Below are 21,872 nucleotides of genomic sequence, written 5' to 3'. Positions count from 1 at the left end.
ACCTATTTCCATTTTTAGGGCTTAATCTTTTAACAGCCATGGTAGGAATGTTGCTGGGCGAACGACATGGACTCCTTCCCCTCTAAAAATTTCCTCGCTATAACTATTTGGAGGAATTTTAGCCAACAGATTTAACATGCACCTTGCTGTGTATACACGTCGGTCGTTTAGTCGGCCACCAGGATCGAACTTACTTCCCCCAGCTCTCCAAACAGCGGCGTAAGTAACTCCTTAACCGACAGCGCCCCTGGAGTGCTTTATCACTTTTTAAGTATACAATAGAAATCGGTTAGGGCTGTACTTAATTTGAGTAACTGCATTTCTAGATAACTGATAAAAATATTTTGTTCATAAAATGAAATTGGGTTTTATTATTCAGATTACTAAAAATCAATGCTTATGTTTGCACAAAGATTTCTGAGTTTACTGATAGCAAAAATTTGTAGTTGATAAAAGACGATGGTTAATTAAAAATTTGATTTTACAGTTTTTGATCAACATTCTGATTCTACCTTCCCCAGGAAATTTTTTTTTTATCACCGAGTATAATTCACCGATATTATTCCTTTCCTTGTAAATCTATAACCAATGATTACTTCATATATTCACTTTGTACTAAACTGGATTTACTGCAACAAAAAAAAAACGTGATAAAACTTAATTTCGCTTTTAATAAATGAATCTTTTACTTTTAGATAAATCTTTTTATTTATTGAAATAATTCATATCAAGATTAAATAATTTTTTCTTAAATAGTGTAGTTGCAGTGGGTTGCTTTTCAGTATTATTAGTGAAATTACACATATTAAAGTCATTGTGAGAGCCATTTGTTGTATCGTTGTGTGGGCTTTCTCCGTTAATTTTTATTCTTTTAGTAGGGTGATTTTCTTCACAGCAATGGCTCGGTTTTTCTGTTACATGAAATTGTTCTCTCGTGTTTTCCTGCTGAAAACTTAATATGCTATTAGATTTCAATGAAGCAACTTCTCCTTTTAAATCGTCGATTTCTTTTTTCAATTTCATTGATTCTTCTTTGGCTTCTTTTTCCTTCTCCATGTATTTCTAATAAAAGATTAAATTATCAGTCATAGAATAAAACATTTACTTCAATTACTGTAATTGTGACAATTGTTCATTTTTATTAATATTATTTAATTTAAAAGCAATTTTATACTTAGAAAAGATTAAAAAAATCAAGGGAAATAAAGAATTGCTATGTTAATTTATGTACTTGTGCTTTTTTTACTTAAATATTTCTTTTTTTAGCAACATTCAAATATATGCTTAGTGTTGCAAAATTGCCAGGAAAATATTCTTGAGAGTATTCTTTTCCAGAATTGTCAAGAACTTCTTCTTGAAAGTTGTGAAAGAAATTTTTTCATATTAGAAACTTATATATTAGGGATTAGAAATCTTTACATTTTATTAAAAAAGCTTTCTTAAATAAATTATATGTCTTAAAATGAATTTTGAAATAGATATAAATTAAGCAAGAAAAACTAAATTTTATTTTTAAATGCTTCTAGAAATTTTTTTTACATACTAAGGATTTTGTATGAACTCAAACAAAAATAACCTTCATTTACAAAAGATTAAAAGTTGTCTTCATTGGAAACACTTTCTATTTCATTAATACTTTGAAATTATACCAAATCAGCTTTATTTTTATCTTCCCAGAGTTTAATATAGTAAACATCAAATGTTAATTTTGCACTTTTTAAAATCGATCAGAGCGTTTTCTTTTGTGTGCATATAATAACTTTTTTCTGTACAATTATAATAGACATGTTTAATAATATCAATGCAATTTTTGTCAAATTCATATCAATACAACTTAAGTTAAACATTCTAAAATGAAAATTATAATTTAGAATATTTTTAGATATTATAAAAATATATGCAATGCTCATTACAAAAAATATTACATAATCAGAACAACAATATTCATATTTATAATACCTAAATAATTATCAGTTTTTACCTTTTAGGATGTTACGGGCAAGATACAAGGCAAAAAACCCTGATCAAATCTTAGGAAAATTAATTCTCTGTCAAATCGACTTAATATTTAATGTGTTGCAGTTCAAAGCATTCTGATTAAAAGTTTTCAATGACACAAAATAATAAAATTTATAGTTTTTGAGATACAAAGCCTAAAACCATAAATAGTAATTCTGTAATTACATCTCATTATTATTTTATTTATAACGAACGCTCAACAGCCAACCCAATTTTTGGGTTTAGGACTACTAATGTTCAACTCTGTAGTCTTATAGTTTTGAACCCAATCCAGAAGACAAGGGAACTCCTGGATCAAGTATTGGGAGAATTTTGCTTTTGTGAAGGACTTTTTGATGGAACTAACCCACATTTGCGTTTCATGGATGAATGCTCTGTCCCCTGAGTCATCATCATTGACATCAATAAAGAAAATTAAAAAAAAAAGTTAATAATGAACTTTTAAATAAGCATTGAAAGTTAGATAAGTAATGGACAAACTGATAGCACGCCAGAATGCCCAATGCTAAATCAATAGCATTACCTCTTTAATTTTAATCTGAATACAATGTAGCGTGCTTCAAGCACCTTTCATCACAGTGATCATTGTCTATATCTCATGTTTCTCTCTCTGGCTTGGTATCTCGGAAACAATAGATTTTATGATCAGAATGTTTTGAACTACAACATATAAAATTTTTTGCCAATATAACTGAAAATTCATTTCTATAAGATTAGTACGGGGTTTATTGATGTTTAAAGAAAATTATTTGCAAGTAAAAAAAAAATCTCCAATTTAATATAAATATAATAAATTTTTAAAAAACAAAGTTTAATCATAAAATATTAATATGTAACTTAGTAATTAAATTAATAATTTTTATTCACAAAAATGTAATTTGAAAAAAAAATGTACAAAAAAATAATAGGAGGATAGATTTTCTAAACATATTTATTTTGAACATTTCTCAGTGGAAAAGATAAACTTTTTTTATGTTATCTTTATGTTATCTTTGTTAAAAAATTTAAATGTTTTGATATTTTAAATTTTTTTTGCAAATGTACATAAAACGAGGAATCAAAATATTTCAATTTATTTTGATTTGTGCTGAATTTCAGTAATAAAATTAAAGTTTAGTCTGAAAAATTAACCTTTAAGAAAACTGAGCGAAAAAAAAGAAAAGTACTTTAATACTTACATGAATTTAAAAATAATCAAATCAAAATAAAAGAAATAAAAAAATAATCAGCAAAAAGTATTTACTTTGAATGCTCTTATATGTTTATTATAATACATTTAAACAACACCATTAGGCCAAAAATTCAAAAGATTTAAAATAAAATTCTTTAACTTTCTCTAGTTCTCTTGGGTTGGAGAATATTCTTATTCTACAAGAATATTCTTAATTCGCAACGCAATGTATATAAAGCTATCTCTCAATCATAATTGAGAGTATTAGAAAAATATGACATTTTCACACAATTTTAAAAAACACAGTACTTTTAAATCGATTAAAAAATTATATTTTTTTCAATTTTGACATTTTAAAGGTTCGCTATGTTGAATTAACTACCTAAAAATGCTTAGTAAATATTTTTAAACATTTAAAAAATAGTATTAAACAATTAAAAATAGAAGATTAGAAAACTATTTTACTGTAAGAGAACAACAGTAAATAAATTTCAATCTTAAATTTTCCTTGAACATTAAAAGATTTGCTTCTAAATAATCAAATGTTTTTTAAGCAATTTTAATTTCTATATTTTTTAATTTTTTTAAAAAAATAAGCCATCAAAAGGAGTAAATTCATTATTTTATATATGTCATTATTTTATATATTTATTTTATATATTCATTATTATAATTATCATTCTATTTGTTTTAACCTTAGATATATGAACCTAAATCAAAATTACACTGCAGATAAGCATTTGATTTATAGATTAAATACATATTTATTTATTGAAAATGATAAAAAATTTAGAAAAAATGTAAAAAAGTTATTAAGATCATACATGGGAATGTTACTTCTAAAAAGTAATGTGTAAAAGTACAAACACTTTAAGCAAAAGTAATGAATAAGAAGTTTTGATTTGGAAATGCAACAAGTAAAAAGTATAAAACAAAAAAAGTAACAATTTTATAGTATATTTTGCGAAAATTGAAAATTCAGAGTAACCATAAATTTCATTAAAAAAATGTAAGAACAATTATTTTTTCAATTTAAAATGCATTAAATTTTAATGCTTCAAACTTTATAATGCATGAAAGTATTACAATATTCACTGAAGTGAAGGTTAAAAATATCCAGAAACCAAACCAGAAATCGAAATTCAATGTTTGCATATAAAATGGAATTTAAATTATGTTCATTTTGAAACAACCAAATTTTTAAACATTTTGTTTTTACTTTCGGAATTTGAGTAATAAATCAATTAGTTGAAAAAAATTTATAACATTATAATTTTTGTTTAAAGAAATAAGTAAAAAAATAAAAAAGTGTATACACATAAAGGTAACTCATTGGAATCCATTAAATTAAAAATTATATTTCGTTTTTTTAAAAGTTAAGAAAAAATATTTTTGAATTTTAAATAATGAAGATTTTTTAATTTGTTGTTAATTTTTTTAAGAGTCCAAGACTGAGCCCAAAAGTTTTATTTTTAAATTCATTCATATGATGAACTAAATGTTCATATGGTAAAATTAAAAAAAAAAGAAAAGTCAAAGAAATAATAAAACACTGGAATTTCTTTAAGCTAACTATATTTTAATTAAATTAAGCAAAATTTTTATACTTTAAAACTTAAATGCCAAAAAATAATTTAACTTTTGTGCAAAAATTTTTTCGTTCAGTAACATTAAATGAATTATTGAAATTAATTATATTTACGGTTGACAAAAATATTGCCTGTCAAAATTAAATAAATGGATTCATTTTCATTAGCAATAACAGCGAGCATTTTTAACAAAATGTAAATTATTAGCGTTAATGCTGCATATTCCTAATGGACAAGATTTTATTTTCTTAACGATTTTATGGATCCACTTAGTGAAACAATGTATATTTTTTACTTCAAAAAATATGCTATAAATATATACATCATGTCTTTTTTCAAACTACAGTGTCGACATAGGTGGTGTGGTAATTGTTTAATAAGCACGGCCCTAAGTCAACTATTAGAAAAAGTCTAGTTTTGTTGCCTAATCATAGCTAATTTGTCAAGATTTTGATTCAAATCTGTAAAATTTGATTAAAATTGAAAAATACAAGTCTTTAAAATGTTTTAAACTTTCAAATAGGTGGCAAACTACTCTTTACATTAATAAAACATAAATAATTTTCACTCAATTGCACTTTGTCTGAGACTTGTATAACTATATTTTAAAAATGTTTATATTAAAACTCTCAATACACGGAGATCAGAAGGATAAGCGATTATTAATGGTTACGCTTTATCCAATAGAATTATTTTTATAAATAATTAAAATACTTTTTTCTTTGCTCTCGTACTGAATTTGTTTAAAATTCATTAATAATGGTATGAGCATTTTAAACAATAAAATTTTTTTATTGAATTATTTGTCAAAAACTATACTTGTAGAAATAATTTTAGCCCCACATTAAATAAAGTAGCTTATAATTACTTTTTTAAAAACTTTTTTAACAGTGAATGTTTTTACAGTAAAATTGATAGATACTTTTGATGAACTTAAGCTACATATGTGGAGTAAAAGTTTACAATAAGCTCTCTGTCAATTTCAATTTTTTAGATCATTTAGAAGAAATATGTATTAAATCCAATTCCAGCAATAAAATCCAAAAATAATTTACCTAAAAATTTGAAAACCATAAGTATGATATAAAGTTTACAAGTATAAAATTAAAATAAGTATGAAATTACTTCAATTATATATTTGTCAGAAAATACAACTGAGAAACAAACTCGTGCAATTTATACAACTAACAAATTATTAAATAATTACCTGTCTAAAGAAATCATTTGATTTAAAATCATGATGATGCACTCCTTTATTTTTACTAATTTTACTCTTCATTCTGCCCAGTTTTTCTTCACACTAAAAATGAATTGATTCTTTTTTCAGAAAAATAAATTTTCAGTTTTTAAAAGTTTGTAACTTATAAAATTATAAAACAAAATTTAGTAACTCTCAGAGAGCTACTTTTCTTAATGAATAATAACGAAATGGGGTTAACAAGGTTTGTAGCAAAAAAGCAATCAACTTTCCTTTAAAAAAAAAGTGCAGTAATTCACTATTAAACAGAATTTAAGTTATGTCAACTGTTTCCAAAATGTTCATAAGAAAATTCTGCTCACGTACTTTATCAGAAATATGTTAAGATGAGCACTGTAATGTGGTGTAACCCTTAAAAAATTTCTGCTTAATTTGAAACTGAAGAAGTGGATAGTATCGATGTACTGTATTTTAACCAAGACAGAAGTTAACATTTAAATTGTCATTAATAAAATTGCTTACACGAAACATTGCATTCCTTTTGTATAATCTATAATCCTAGTAGCAGAATTTATCAAGTCAATCAGCAGCATGATCTTCATAGATTAAAATTTGTTTGCGATTTCAACTCAGTCAGACAAAAACTATAATTGTATTCATTGCATTCCTTTGAAACATTGCATTCCTTTTTTATAATCTATAATCCCAGTAGCTGAATTTATCAGGTCAATCAGCAGCATAATCTTCATAGATTAAAATTTGTTTGCTAACTCAGTCAGACAAAAACTATAATTTTAAAAATTATGTAATCTGAGATCAAAAATTATCTGCAGATGCTATGGTTGTTGTTGTTTCTAATGCCACTTGCCACTATCAACAAGTCTGCTTGGTCAAAACAAGCGAATTTTAAGGCAGAGGGTGCATTTCTTGTTTTTCAGGGGAGCCATATACGGCCAAGAATATGACTTCAGAACCAGTTTATAGGGCAGACCAATTCACACATCCACAGATCGTAATTTTGACCTGAACCAGAGAACGATCAATCTCCAATTCAGTACCCCCAGAAGTATTGATTTGTTATGGGAACAGGAAGGACTTTGTGACCTGACAGATTTAACATGCACAGGTCACCATTTACTACATGGGTAGCCATAGGCCAGAGGGAATCCAACACATGACTTCTAGGATATGGGCCTAATGCCCTACCAATCAGGCTATACTGACCTAAATGTGATGGTAATCTACAAAGCCCTATGTCATGCTGTTTGGTTTCTATCACTAGGCTCAAAATACCCAAAATGAACCATTCTTTGGGCACTGGTTCCATCGCCTCAAATTTCACCAGTGAACTCAGAGCAATATATAAGGCACTTTTTGGAACAAAATCTATCGTAGCATTATTTACAGCTATTGGAGTCCCTTTGCTACAAAAACTATTTTTTTAGTCGTTTTTTAAAGAGGAAAAATAAAGACTACAACATATTTTTTGAATAACAATGTGGATAAACATTAGAGGCAGTAACTAACCTGCGTTCAAAAAGAAAAATACAGTAGGTCACAAAGAGATATATTTTTAGAAATATTTTACAGTGGTACTAGCATTAGTTTACTTGTTTTAAATCACATTTATAGCTGAAGTTGACAAGTGCTCAATATCAAATATGAAGCTATCAATGTGCAACTTTGTATGGAGTCTTTTAATTTTGAAAGTAACCCAGAAGACAAGGGTTGGTTCAAGAATTAATATAAACCAACCCGCTTCAAATGAGATGAGAAACCACCAAAACCTACCTTAGTTAGCCTGGTAGCAAAGGGACCCTAAAATATGATTTCCTCTATAACTGGGAATATTTAAAGTTAGTTCTATGTTTGGTGGAAATCTGAAGTGGTATAAGTTCATCAATCAATCTAATTGGAACTAGGTCACTTTATAAAGAAAACACTTTAATAAACTCATTAAACGTAAAAGCATACTTAAAACTACAATGTAAAAAATGCAGCATGAAACTCTAGTGACCAAACTATGCATGTCGTTTTCACTATATCTTTTTTAAATCAATATATTTTCGAAAAATTATTTTTAAATTATTATTATCCATTCAGTTTAACATTATAAATCAATATTTAAAATTATAAACCCTGTGGCAGAATTTTTTCTGACTTTCTGCGACAAACCTAATTAGAACCAATATCTTTCTGCAAGATATTTTTATCGTTATAAATGTATGTGTAATGAATTTATAATAATAGATGAAATTCGTGTTTATAACATAAGTCTACATGCATAGAATAAAACTGTGTAGATTTTTTTTCTTAATTTCATAATATAAGTTTACATTTCTTAATAAGTTTAAATTGTTTAAGTTTAAATTTGCATAATCTTCGATAATAACGAAAAGTTATAAATGTATAGATCTACAGACAAAAATGCTTACTAGAGCATAAATAAAGATTACCCAGAACCTGTAATAAGATAGAACTTATAGAAATAGCTAAGAATGGACAAAAAGATTAAATTTATAAAACAAGATAACTGAATTTGAAGTATCAGTTTAAAACAGTATGATTTAATGTTTCACTATAGTAGTTATATCAGGTACAGAAACAAATCAGGTGAAAAAATTTATATTGAAGTTGAGTAATCAAAATAATAAAATAGTATTGACTATAACTGAATTCTAAAAGCAAAAAAATTAAAGCAATGTTTGTTTCAATTTTTTCTACATCTAATTAATTTTATCTAATTAATTAGATTCGATTAATATTGTACTGACTTATTGAAAGATTTTTTTTAAGAAAAAGGAGGTAAATAAAACTTTTTTCGTGATCAGATTAAGTTCAGAACGAAAAAAACACACAGCGCTTGTGATTTCGGATTGTATTGTGTAAATATATAGCACTGATTCCACACGAAGTATGCAGAGGCAGTTTCCGACTCAATATGCTTAAATCTATTCAACATCTCGAAACGAAATAGTCTTTATTAGTAATGAAACATCGGTATTAGAGCCATATTCATTGGATGCAATTTTTTTCGCATGCGTATGGAAACCTGTTTGAAACTGACCAGTAAATATTTTTCACCAATCTGGTTTTCATTCGCATGCTAAAAAATCATAGATAGTGAGATATCTTTCAGGCTTTATTTCATTTATCGTTAGATTGCGTTTTTTTTCTTTTTTTTTTTTTAATCGACGATTTAATTCAAAGCATATAGGCATTTTTAGATGTTGTCGACTTCCATCTTATTTCTTTTTCGGAATGCCGCCTTGATACATCAGTTTTCAAATTTGTTTTAACTATTGTGGCTTCACAATTGCAACAAATAACCTTTTCGCTAGACATGATTTTTTTAAAAAAAGAATCTTTTTACGCATGAAATTTTCCACATAAGTGCAAAAAATATAAAATGCTCTGTTCTCATAAAAAAACACAAAGCAAATTACTGCGCCAGCGATAGAGGCCGAAGTTGGCAAATTTCCAAAAATAGCTTAATAAAGGGGGGAAAAATTATCCCCTTTTTATCCAGTAACTGTTTGTGTTGGAGATTAACGGAGAATTACGAGCGCTTTCTCCTTCCGCGGTACGCTAGAAAAAAAAAATATTTAAAAGAATTCTGTAAGAAAAAAATTTTGCAGAACCATTATTGCTTCTGCAGAAATTTTTTGTTTCTGAAGAAAATGTTTTTTTTTGTTGGTAAAACAGCTTCTGTTTCTGCAGAATTTATTTTGAGAACTTTTGTTTGAGGCAAACCAAGATTTTTATTTCCCAAATAAAAAAAATCTTTCTGCAAGAACTCAGTCGCTTTCTGCGACAATGTCGCTGTGTCGCCATGTTTCTGCCACGGGGATTATAAATAAACGTCATAACACTTTGTTGACAGGCAATTTCACACAGAAACTACATCTTGCCACAAGCTATCATTTTGTAATTGAGTATGGTAGTACGGTAAAACATTCTAAATGTACTCCAATAAATTTTATGTATACTAAATGAAATGAAATTAGACTTTGGAATGTTCAGTGTCAGCCACTTGGTTTTCTTTTAAATTCAAAAATTGGGTACATTACAACACCTAAACATTTACCGAAAAATGAAATGAAGTTACAATTATTTCTTAAAAAATTAAATTTCAACTTACTTCAATTTGTATTTTTAAGATTTCTTGAACTTTTTCATGTTCAATTTTTGAAATCTCATCTTTCAATAAGAGTATGCAATTTTCTTTTTCTCTTATATTTATTTCACATTTTTCTAATTCAGAAGATACTGAAGTATAAAGAGAACAAAGTTTTAGGACAGGTATTAAATAAATGTTTATTTAGATAAATACAATTTAATACTACAATTAATTAGATAGATGTAATTAATAAATATAATTTAAATTGATGAAAATTATCCAGCAAGAATTCATCTATACTTCTTTTTTAACATGAATGGCCCATCAAATATTACGTAATAATAATTAGCTATCCAACAGGTAAGGGTTTGTGATTTGCTTATTTTTACTGATAAGAGAGGAAGGATATGAGCAATGTTTACGCAAGACAGTAAAATCTATTTTATTTTCAAAATTTTCTTAAAAAACCAATAAAAAAACTTAATAAAAAAATTTCATGTGGAAAAATTTCCAAAGTGGAATAAAAGTTGAATACGGAGAAAAAAAAATCAGAAAATTTTTTTTTCGAAGAATTTTAGAAGTCACTATTTTCGAACACAAAATAATATTTGTCTCAAAATTTTATTAAAATTAATAAAAACGTAACTTTACTTAATGCAAAGTTAAAATTTTTTATTTGAATTTGATATTTAATTCCGCAACTAGATTTCTACAGTAAATGACAAAGTTAAAACAAAAATCAGAGAGAACTTTCTTATGTAAACATTGGAAGATATATGATTTAGGCATTTTTGATGACAAAGAGTTCTGGAATTGCCAAAAAATTGCTTATGTAATATTTAAATGACCCCTTAAAATTAAAATGATATTTGAAAAAATATTGTACATTTTACAAAAGGTTCTACATGAAAAGTAAACATAATTAATAATAGCAATAAAAAAAACAAGCCACCTAAATGTCTTTTTCTTAAGTTTTTTCACATAAAAAGGACACTGAAAAATATGGTTAGCATAAAATGTAAGAAAAATTAAATTCAGCCATGAAAGACAAAAGCGTTTTTAAACTATTTATTTGAATAATTCAGATGTTTATTATGTTCAAAATGAGTGGTGATGAAGAAAGTTAAGACTGGTTTCATTCTATTAGCATTTTGGAAGGAAATATATATTTCATAATGTTGGTAAATTTATACTCTTTTTTCCTCAGAATCACAAAGCTTCTATAACAGTGTAACAATTCACTAGCATGCTAAGTCTAAAATTATTGAAACCTTTGTAAAAATATTTTTTATTAATTTAACACTAATTTAATCGTATTTAACATTTTCTTAAAATTGTTAACTGTCAGAAAAAAAATAAATACAAAACAAGCATTGGTTAAAAAAAAAATAAGAAGAAAAATTTAAACTTTTGCAAAAAAATTTTTTATAAATTTAATAATTTAACTGTATTTAACATTCCTTAAAATTGTTGAGAGTAAGAAAAAATAAATAAATATAAAACAAGCATTGTTAAAAAAAAAAACTAAAATATTAAGAAAATTGAAACTTTTGCAAAAATATTTTTATAAATGTAATAATTTAATTGTATTTAACTTTTTATTAAAATTATTGACTATAAGAAGGAAAAAAAATACAAAACAAGCATTGTTAAAAAAAATTTAAAAATGAAGGAAAAGTGTTGCAATAAATAGAATCATTAATACAGTCAAACCTCGCTATAGTGAACTTTCAAGGGACCGAAATTTTGGTTCACTATAACCCGGAGTTCACTATATCCGTTACGCAGGCAATTTAACTGATGGTTCCTAAACTCCTCCCTTTATTCAAATTTACACATTATTCAAATAAAACACTGAAAAATATTATGTAGTAGCAAAATATGTGTTATTTTTTATTACTCTGCGTCTTGCGTGTAAAAAAAAAAAAGAGTAATTTTTAGCTGATGAGCAATCCTCAACATCAGATATGGAAACACTTCCTGACTCTCAGATAATTTTTCCTGAATTTCTGTTATTCCGCTTTTTAAACCCGTCTAACCTGCCATTCGAGCACATAAAAGTAGTGTCATAAAATCGCTTAGAAAATTCATCGATATTTGTCCAGATACTGGAAGATTGCGGCTTCTTCGATAGGTGAACCACTTCAGTAATACTTATTCAACATCCTTGTGATCTGCTTTTCTCAATTTTTTTCTGCCATCGAAATTTTTTTCATGAGCAGAAATTATTAATTTCCCATTTTCCATATGTTACAAACTGCAGATTTAGATAGTTTATATTCCCTGTAAATATCAACTTGATTGCATCCATTTTCAAATTTTTTCTGATTATGCCCATTTTATCATCAATGGAGGACGTTTTACGTTTACTTGTCGCCATAGTTAAATTTGAGACACTTGTTTGCAGACTTTTTTTAACTGAACTGAGAGCAAAAAAGGAGTTGAAATGAGGGCCTTATCGACACATATTAGAGTCCAACCCTTTGACCAATAACGAATAATTTCTCTCTGACAGCAAATGCATATTGATCCCACTGATACCTTACAGGTGTATCATCTGCCTGGGTTGGAAACATCTGCTTGGTTTGTTTAAGGATGGGAAAGTGAGATAAAAGAAGCAAACAAGAAAAAATTCTTATCGCTACATTCCATGCTATAGATGGTTTTAAAAATCTGTATATGTATTTATTTTGAAGTAGAAATTTCAAAATTATTACAAAAAAAAAAAAATCAGTCAAAGACAGAAAAAAGTTCATTATATCCAACTTCCTCTCCTTTTTGGTTCACTATATCCACGAAAAATAACATTATGCGCCTGTAGCAAGGCGCGGGACCGAACATTTCGCTCACTATATCCGGGAGTTCACTATAAACCGTGTTCACTATAGCGGGGTTTGAGACTGTATTACTATCTAGTCATGTAAATTAAGATTTATAAAATAGCCTAAAAAATGCACACACTTATATGTAAGGATATTTAATTCTTTTTTAGTTCTCATTGTTATTCTCATCAAAATATTTTTCCTTCCTGCATAATTATGCTAATTTACCAGCTAACAAATTCCAAAACTAAAACTGCTGTAAAAATGTTTTCTTTTTAATAATAATAGTAATTTAAAATATTTTTTATTCAACACTGTTAATGGTACAGATTTTTAAAAAAAAAAATTTAATAATAACATGTGATTTTCGAAAAATAAATAAGTGTAATACAAAAAAATAGAGTAACATGCATACCTATTAACATTACTATTTAGTAATGTAAACTAATGAGTTATAAAAATATACAATTATTATTTTGACAAAAGCAATCCTATATGGAAGTATATTTAAAAATAATAAAGAATAAAATATTACTACTGCTTACAACTTACAACATATGTTTACTGATGCATAAATATACAAATAAATATTTAGAATTTTCAAAGTAAGTTATTCAATCGCCCACCACCCTTTTAAGTAAAAAAGCCTGATTCAATGTACATTGCTTTTTGCATTACAGTAAAGCCTCCATAAGAGGCTTTTTCTCCTTTGAGGTAGACAGGACTAAGCCTACCTCGAACTTTCGAATTATCGAAAATGTAAAATTTAATAAATGTTTAAATAAACTGAAACAAAGCAATTTTTAAATTTCAGTATTTATTGAAAAATATATCATATTTAAAGAAAATTAACTTACATTAGAGGATCAGGGAGCATTTACTACATTAAACCAAGTTACAATATTCATTATATTACTGCATCAGGTTAATCGTTAAATAATTGTCTAATGTTTTTATTTAAACACACTATTCACATATTGACCACACAATATCGTTTATCAACATTCAGTCATAGTAATTATATTAAAATCAATCGTAGCAATTGCTCCACGCGTTGTGTGTGCACTTGTTATTATTTGGGAGCAAGACTGACTTTTTTCACTAGCTCGGACTTATGGGAAACTCGAACAACTGAGACTCGAATCATCGACACTCTACTATATACTCATTCATGGGCTTTTTTTCCCTGAAAAGGTGACAAGCAGATAAATAACTCAAGTACATTTACTTGTTTTCTTTTTTTCTAATTACTGAGTTGGTCACTTAAGGCAGTATACCCACAATAATGTATTAAACATATATTACCATTGTCTTCGATAGCTGATATTTTCCTTTTTATTTCCTCTTTACGATCAGCTTCCAATTTTTCAATTACTTTTTTGAGCTCATTATTTTGTTTTAGATGTAACTGAAAAACAAGACAATATTCTTTTAATCAAAGATTTCAAAAAAAATATTTGAAAATGAGATTATTATTGAGTAAACTCAAATTATAAAAAATAGAAAATTCTCAAGCATTGAAAATTAGATATGTCACCAGCAAATTTTTGAAAACCAACAATGTATTGAAAAGCGGTTCCCAATTTTTTTTTTTTGGCTAAGGAACCCTAAGTAATCACATTTCTTCTAACAAAACCTCAATTTTATAATTAAAGTAAATAAAGACAATTGTGTATGTATTAACCATTAAAAGACAATTTTATATTGACTTTTAGACGATTTTTATAATTTATAAGGTGAATGAAATTTTTTCGTCGTTTAATCATTAATAATCTCAAATTAGGTTTTATGTTTGACAGTTGAATTTGCGATCTTGGAGATGAATCTAGTCTAGCAAAAACTTTTGCTTCATATTGCTATAAAAAGAACTGTTATAAACGTTTAAAATTATTATTATGGAAACATATTTCATTATTAAAGGATTCAGTTATTTTATTTTGATTTCAAAAGTGTAATGTGAGATACTAAGACAACTTTTTAAAAATGCATGTCCTTATTATGATTTTTCATAATTTTTTGTAGAAAAATTTTATTTTATATATATATATATTAAATCGTAATTTTTTCTCTCTTTGGCAATTTACTTTAAATATAATTTCATGAAAGCAATTGAAATAATAAATAATAAGGAAATAATAAATCATTGATTGGATTTAAATATAATCACAGATTTCAAAAATGTTTAAAGAAAATGTTTAAAAAAAATCTTAACACTCAAAACCCCTTTAATTTTCCATCGAACTTTAGGGTCCGGCAGAACACCATTTGGGAATTGCTGCTATAGAACACAAAATGACAAACTGGCAAAGTATGAGAGGCATCAGGCATTCGATAAAATGCTTAGATGTCCTATGAAATGTGCTGGCATTTCAATCATTGCAGGTAGCATATATATAGGCCTCCTTAATGCTACTCTTTAATTTCTTTTAATTTAGAATCTTTATTTCTAAAAATTCAACATCGATTTATTAATAGTTTTATTGTGACCCTTTTTCCCTTCATTAACTAAAAAACATTTCTTCACTATTATATACAGTCTCTAGATAAAGTTTGTGAGTTATTCTCTTCACTAGGCACTCTATAAAATGCCTCTAGGTATTCCATAGAATTTCAATGTTTTATGCATTGCTTATTACTACTTATAACAGAAAAAATTAATTTAGAAGAGTGTCCTACTTTTCATTAATATGCATTCATATGTAAGTAACTACTTGATTACAAACATCTCAATCACTAAGATTTTTAGAGGTTGATTCTTTGAAGAAGCTTCTTATATGAGATGTATATCTTTGTTATTTTATCCACTTTATTACTAGATGCAACTGTTGTCATTCGGTATTCATGATCAGTAGAGTAGCTAGAATCTCTAGGACCCCAGGACAAACACTCAAAGTGGCACCCTTCTAACTGTGAAAATCTGATACTTTTAATATGTAATGAAATATCTTTTTAACTAGTAGTAATTATTATGGTGGCCTTTTACACTCTATGGCCCAAGGGCATTGTCCCATTTTCTTTAATGGTAGCTATATTTATAACCATGGTTATTTAAACAAAATGAGTTTTTAAAAAAATTCATTGAAACATTTTAATAAAATGCTTACACAAACTAATAAACAAATATCTTTTGTATAACTTTGCATCTTTTGCATAAAATCGAAAAGACTAACTGATAAAAGCCTTTTAAAAAGTAAAACTAATAGGTTTTTGTGACATAATTTATAATATGTTAATAATAATAATATATAAATTTAATAATAATAACATATAGGGTAACCCGGGGTATTTCACGATCACTCTGTTTCTGGGGTAAATAATAATCACCTAAGTTTTATTTCAAAAAAAAAATTTTTTTTTTAATTTAAGACATGGACAGGAATGCTTGTACACTTTACTAAAGTATAACTACATTTACTTAATAATAATTTTTTGTTTAATCTAACAAAATAAGTATCTTTTAAAATGCTTTCTGTATTTTCCATTTCAAAGATGGGTTTCAAAATGTGCACATTTCTGCAAAGATCCCCCTCCTTCTCTTAATAATAAATATTTTGAGTCACTTTCTTTTTCTTTAATATCAAAGTAGTGTAAGCTTTTGTTTAATTGTTTCACATCTACTGTAAACATTATAATTGATTATAGGAAACTATATCAAATGTTGCCCCTTACACATGGGGTAATTATTGACCACTGGGGTAATTCCTGACCATTGTCATTTCTCCTTATAAATAGTATATAAAATAGCTTATAGATACCTAATTGTCTTTTCTTAAATAACAGTTCATATTTATTAAGTGGAACAACTATAAAGTATATTTTAATTGTCATCACAAAATTTGTTTTTAACTGTATACAAGACTGTATTCTGATTTGCACCATTTCTGGTTTGTCTGACCTTGCTTCTATCTTAATTTTATGTGTATACATCATTAGAATAATTTTTAAGTTTATAAATTAGCCTAGTATAATTGTTAGAATAATTTTTAAGTTTATAAATTAGCCTAGTATAATTGTTAGAATAATTTTTAAGTTTATAAATTAGCCTATTATAAATATGGTGAGAAATTATAAGCCTAAAAAGGATACTAAGCTTCTAGAAAACAAAATTAGTGAATTTCTTTTAATGATTGAAAATGAAAATTTCAGTGTGAGAGCTGCTGCCAGAGCTGTTGACATACCTTCCTTAGCTTTACACTTTCCCTTAAAGAAGTTAAAAAATCCAGCAAAAGTAACCCATGTGGGAACTCTCTTATATTTCAGAAGAACATGAGAATGAGTTGGCTGATTGCCTAAAATGTATGGCACGATGCAAAGATTTTTGAAAATTTAAAGTGTTAATCGTTCTTCTTGCTTTGAAATAAATCATTTTATTAGCTGCTTAAACATATCGTTTTGGTTTATTTGTTTGATCTTGATGTCTTATTTGTTAATTACCATTATATAATTATTTTTAAACAGCCCCTTTACAATAAAAACTGGTGATCAGTAATTACCCCAGAAGTGATCAGGAATTACGCCAGAAATGATCAAGACCAGGGGTAATTCCTGATCACTAAAAATTCAAAATCTTTTAAATTCTAATGAAATTTTCAAACAAAAGAAGGGGGCATTGGACTCATCTCATATAGCCTCAAACTTTCAGTAAATATTAAAACTCTATTTTGAATAGTTTTTTCACAAAATAGATGTTTGCGTTTTTTGATCAGGAATTACCCCAAGTCACCCTAATTAAAATAAACAAAATAAATTTAAAAATTAAATTTTAACAGAAATATAAATCATACAATCAAACAATAAGATCGTTATTTATTCATTGGCTTCATTGATAAATCAATGAAATAATAATTTAAAAATAGAAAAAGTAATTTACTTTTTCCTGCTCTTTAAAATTGCATTTTAGCTTCTTAATTTCTTCAACTAAAGCTTTATTATCAGCTGAAATTTACAGTTGAAACATAAAATAATTAAATAATTTCAATTACAAATTGAAAAACTAAATATACATCTGAAGTAATTCAAGTCAATAAAATACCTACCCTCAGTCCTTTCAACAACAGATAAGGATTGGTAAATTGAAGATATAATACTATTTTGCTGAGTTACCTCTACACAAAAGAAGAAAAAAAATTAAAAATTTGAAGCTAAAAAGGTAAAGGTTGGTCAAAAAATAACATTTATACCTTGCAATAGAGTGCTATTTGAATTATCAATACTTTCAATATGTTGTCTATTTTCTTTAATTTGGTTCTGCAGGTTTTTAATTTTTTCATCCTTCTTTTTAACAATCTATAAGAAATTAAAAACAATCAACAATAAGTATCACCAGTAAAAACTTTATAACTCAATGTTAAAATGACATAAACTACAAGTATAGTAGGAATGGATCGCTTCTAGAGGAAACATTAATCGCGAACGGCAGAGATGGGTACAAGAAAATTATGGGTCAACCTAAAATAATGACTTGGAATAGTAATAAATCTTCTTATGTAAAAATAAGAAAAGTAATAAACATAATAGTATAACGACAATATAATATGTATTAAAAGAATCAGTTTATAGCAAAAACTCTGTATTAATTTACAAAATCTTATCTACACATTAAATTTGAATAAAACCCAGAACTTTGAAAAATCATGAACTAAAAAATAAATAGATAGAAAAATTAATTTTAGCATAAACTCTCTGCCAAAAATAAATCTGTCTTCTTATTGACAGCTAGTGACAAAATTTTTTATAAAACAAAGATTAACATTATAAAATTAAGTTTGAAAATTGAAATATTTTTTAGAAGTATCAAGAAAATAGCTACTTGTCCATAAAAAATAATCTTCATTTATATGAATGGAAGGAATAACAGTTTACTGTTCAATGTTCTGGAACTAGGCCTGAAAATAATCACTCACCACATGGCAAGTCAACAAAAAAAAAGTGGAGACTTAAATAAACAACTGGTAACTTTTTCCCCATTTTTTTTTTTCTTCTTATTTTAAAAATTAGTTTAAGGATAAAAGATAAAAGTACATCAATGCAGAAAGACTCTGGAAAACAAAATTTTTATTGAAATGTCCAATGTCACCATACAAATTTTCAATCCTTCAAAACTAATCAAGTTGTGCTGGAAAGATTCGTGTGGAAAAATAGTTCAATAACAAGTCACATATTTAAAAGTTGTAATTTATATATGAAATGTATTTTGCCTCTCCAAATACTTTCAAATAAAGTTCTTTAAAATCAGAATGTTTAACAGGTCTATCGGAAACTATTCATCGGAACTCTCAATGTTCTGATTCTGCATCCTTGTAATTTTGAAACTATAATCCCATACAAAGCTAACTTATCCTTAAATAAGAATCAAGAAAAATGGTTTATATTCATCAATTATTTTCAAGAACAGCTCGAGTCAGACTGCTAATATACAAACAAGCCTTCTTAAAACCGTCATTCTAAATTCAAGAGAGTAAGAAAAAAATATACATAATAACTCCATACATATACCAAAAATTTAGAAATACTTTATCTGTCAAGCAATAGTTAGTGGAATAACCCGCTCATTTCCAAGCACAGAATCATTTACATATAATAACATTAAAGCTTAGTCGATCACCGGATTTACGACTGCTGCAGGCCTAAATAAAATGAAAAACTTTTTATGGACACATCCTTTCAACTAAAAAACACTCTGCAAGCAATTTATTAACTCTTGCAACTAGGTTCAACTCTTTCGCACCCACCTAATTTTGACAAAATTTATGCGAAAATCAATAATTTTTTTTCATACGTGATTTAGGTTTTATAAAACTCTACATAGGTTATTATGTGTACCAGCATATATTTCTTTAAATTTAGAAGTTTTTTTAATATATCAGGACTCCGTCCAGACATTTTGCAAAACGTACTGCTTTTGTAAAATTTTGAAAAAACTACTCGTTATTTGTGAATATAAAATAAGCATTAAGTCACATTCTTGCAACCAAGGTCCTGTTTTGCGAATTTGTGCAATTAGGGTCCTGTTATTGCAAAAAACCTTTTCAATGAGTTCTTAAATTGTAAACGGATACAAGATTATGCTCAACACTGTAAAATTATAATTAAAAAAATTAAATTTTCAAAAATAAACAGTTATTGCTGCTACTAAATTAGAGATGCAACATACAAATATTTGGTATTTAGCCTATACTGCACAACACCGAATATTCATTTCTGACGAAAAATGGAAACAAAATCACTCACATTTTTAATAATTTCAATTGACATATTTAAAATTACGCAACTTAGATACGTATCATTTCTAATGAATTACACATTAAGTAAACTTAAACAATTCTTAAATGTATAATATTTTATCAATTAATTTTATGAATTATATATCACTCAATTATTTACATACAAAAAAATCATTTAATATCAATAAGAATGTACACACGATGTCTGTAGAAGTAGAAATATTTTCCTAGAATCATTTGGAATTTATAAATTATTTTTTTGACTCCAAAGAGGGTTAAGGTACATAATATAAATGAAATGAGATCAAACTTAGCCTCAGAATCAAAGCAGAAAAACATGATTAACAAAACATTAGAGCAATATATGTCGATTGCCAGTAGATTTGAAAATATCTATAATAGCTGAACACTCAGTATCAGTTAATTTTTCCAGCACATTTACAATAATAAGCAAATGTCTATCGAGTGTCTCTTGTGAAGGGTCTGATTAAAAGATAAAAATGGACCCTTCACAAAATAATTTAAGTTAAAATATTTTGTGAAGGGTCCATTTTTATGAAAAGATATTTTGTGAAGGGTCCGTTAACGGACCCAAATTTCTTCTAAACAGACCCCTGGTAAATAAAGTTATAATATTTTTAAAATTTTGCAGTGAAAGAAAGGTTCTATTATTAGGAAGCTACTGCTTTGTATCCATATAAAAGAACACTTCTATGAATATACTAAGACTTCAGAAATATTAACTACGTGGTTATATAATACTCATTCATCTGCATCGGTACCTGTTTGTGCCGATTACTATTATCAAAGCATTTGAAAACTTGCAAAAAATATTTACAAGACAAATACATAAAGCGTGACTGGGTGCGGCTACAATATTTTTATTTTTAGTGTCTCACATGCCACTACTTATTGTCACTAAATTTTATTGCCTTAAAATACTTATCCCATACTTAATACTTATACATATCTCCCCTTGAAATACTTATCCCATTGGCGCAGGTACCAATCTTTGTTTCTCATTTTTCACATAAAAAACAATCATTTGTAGCGTTTCCAAGTAAAAGCATTTAATTGCATAACTAAATACGAAAGAATAAACTTCAACTAAATGATTAAGATAAATAAAGCGAAGATGCGACACAGATACATTTTAATATATATAATACTTATAATAAAATATAATGCAAAACAGAACCCGCAGTCTAAAAAGTTATGCAAATAAAAGTATTGAAACAGTTCATATAAAATTTTACACTAGTAAAACTTCCAGAAGAACCAATGAAAAAACTGAAATTTACATTTTTCCAGATATTAATCTCTTCCAATAAACAGTTTAAATCAAGTTGCATTATAATTTAATGAACGTAAAATATTTTTCCTTCACTTTTATTATTAAATATGTACCACAGAATCGTGCCTTTTTTTATTTTTTGTAAAACTATCTTGAAATTTAACTGTACTAACTTTATTTACTAAAGAATAACAAATCAACAAATCTTAAGTTTAATATCGTCTGAAACAGTTAGCTAGTACGCTTTTGGCTGCCTGCGTTTTCATATTCACAGGTTTTCTTGTTTTTGCAAACCGCAATTTACTTTAAATTTTAGAGAAAATGTAATTAATCCTTGAATTACTCAATACAAAATTTTTTTCATGATATTTTAATTTATTATTTTATAAGTGAATAAAAAATAGAATCTAAATTGCAACGTAGTTCATACGGTTCA

General features: G+C 26.8%; 1 protein-coding gene across 1 annotated transcript; it reads right to left on the bottom strand.

Annotated features, from left to right (window-relative positions):
• Window positions 1-683: 683 nt before the first annotated feature.
• LOC107439231 (uncharacterized) lies at window positions 684-21,871 on the bottom strand. Its single transcript, XM_087153063.1, has 8 exons — window positions 21,444-21,871; window positions 18,100-18,205; window positions 17,956-18,024; window positions 17,790-17,854; window positions 14,225-14,327; window positions 10,119-10,246; window positions 5,987-6,079; window positions 684-1,062 (listed from the first exon to the last, which is right to left on the bottom strand). Exons 1-8 carry the CDS (start codon window positions 21,492-21,494, stop codon window positions 706-708), a joined length of 972 nt encoding a protein of 323 aa, XP_087009189.1. The 5' UTR covers window positions 21,495-21,871; the 3' UTR covers window positions 684-705.
• Window position 21,872: the final 1 nt, after the last annotated feature.

The sequence above is a fragment of the Parasteatoda tepidariorum genome, chromosome 10 (assembly GCF_982258835.1).
Source record: "Parasteatoda tepidariorum strain Cologne lab strain chromosome 10, Ptep-v5.0, whole genome shotgun sequence".
Lineage (NCBI taxonomy): Eukaryota > Metazoa > Arthropoda > Arachnida > Araneae > Theridiidae > Parasteatoda > Parasteatoda tepidariorum.
This window is presented reverse-complemented; position numbering and strand designations above follow the sequence as displayed.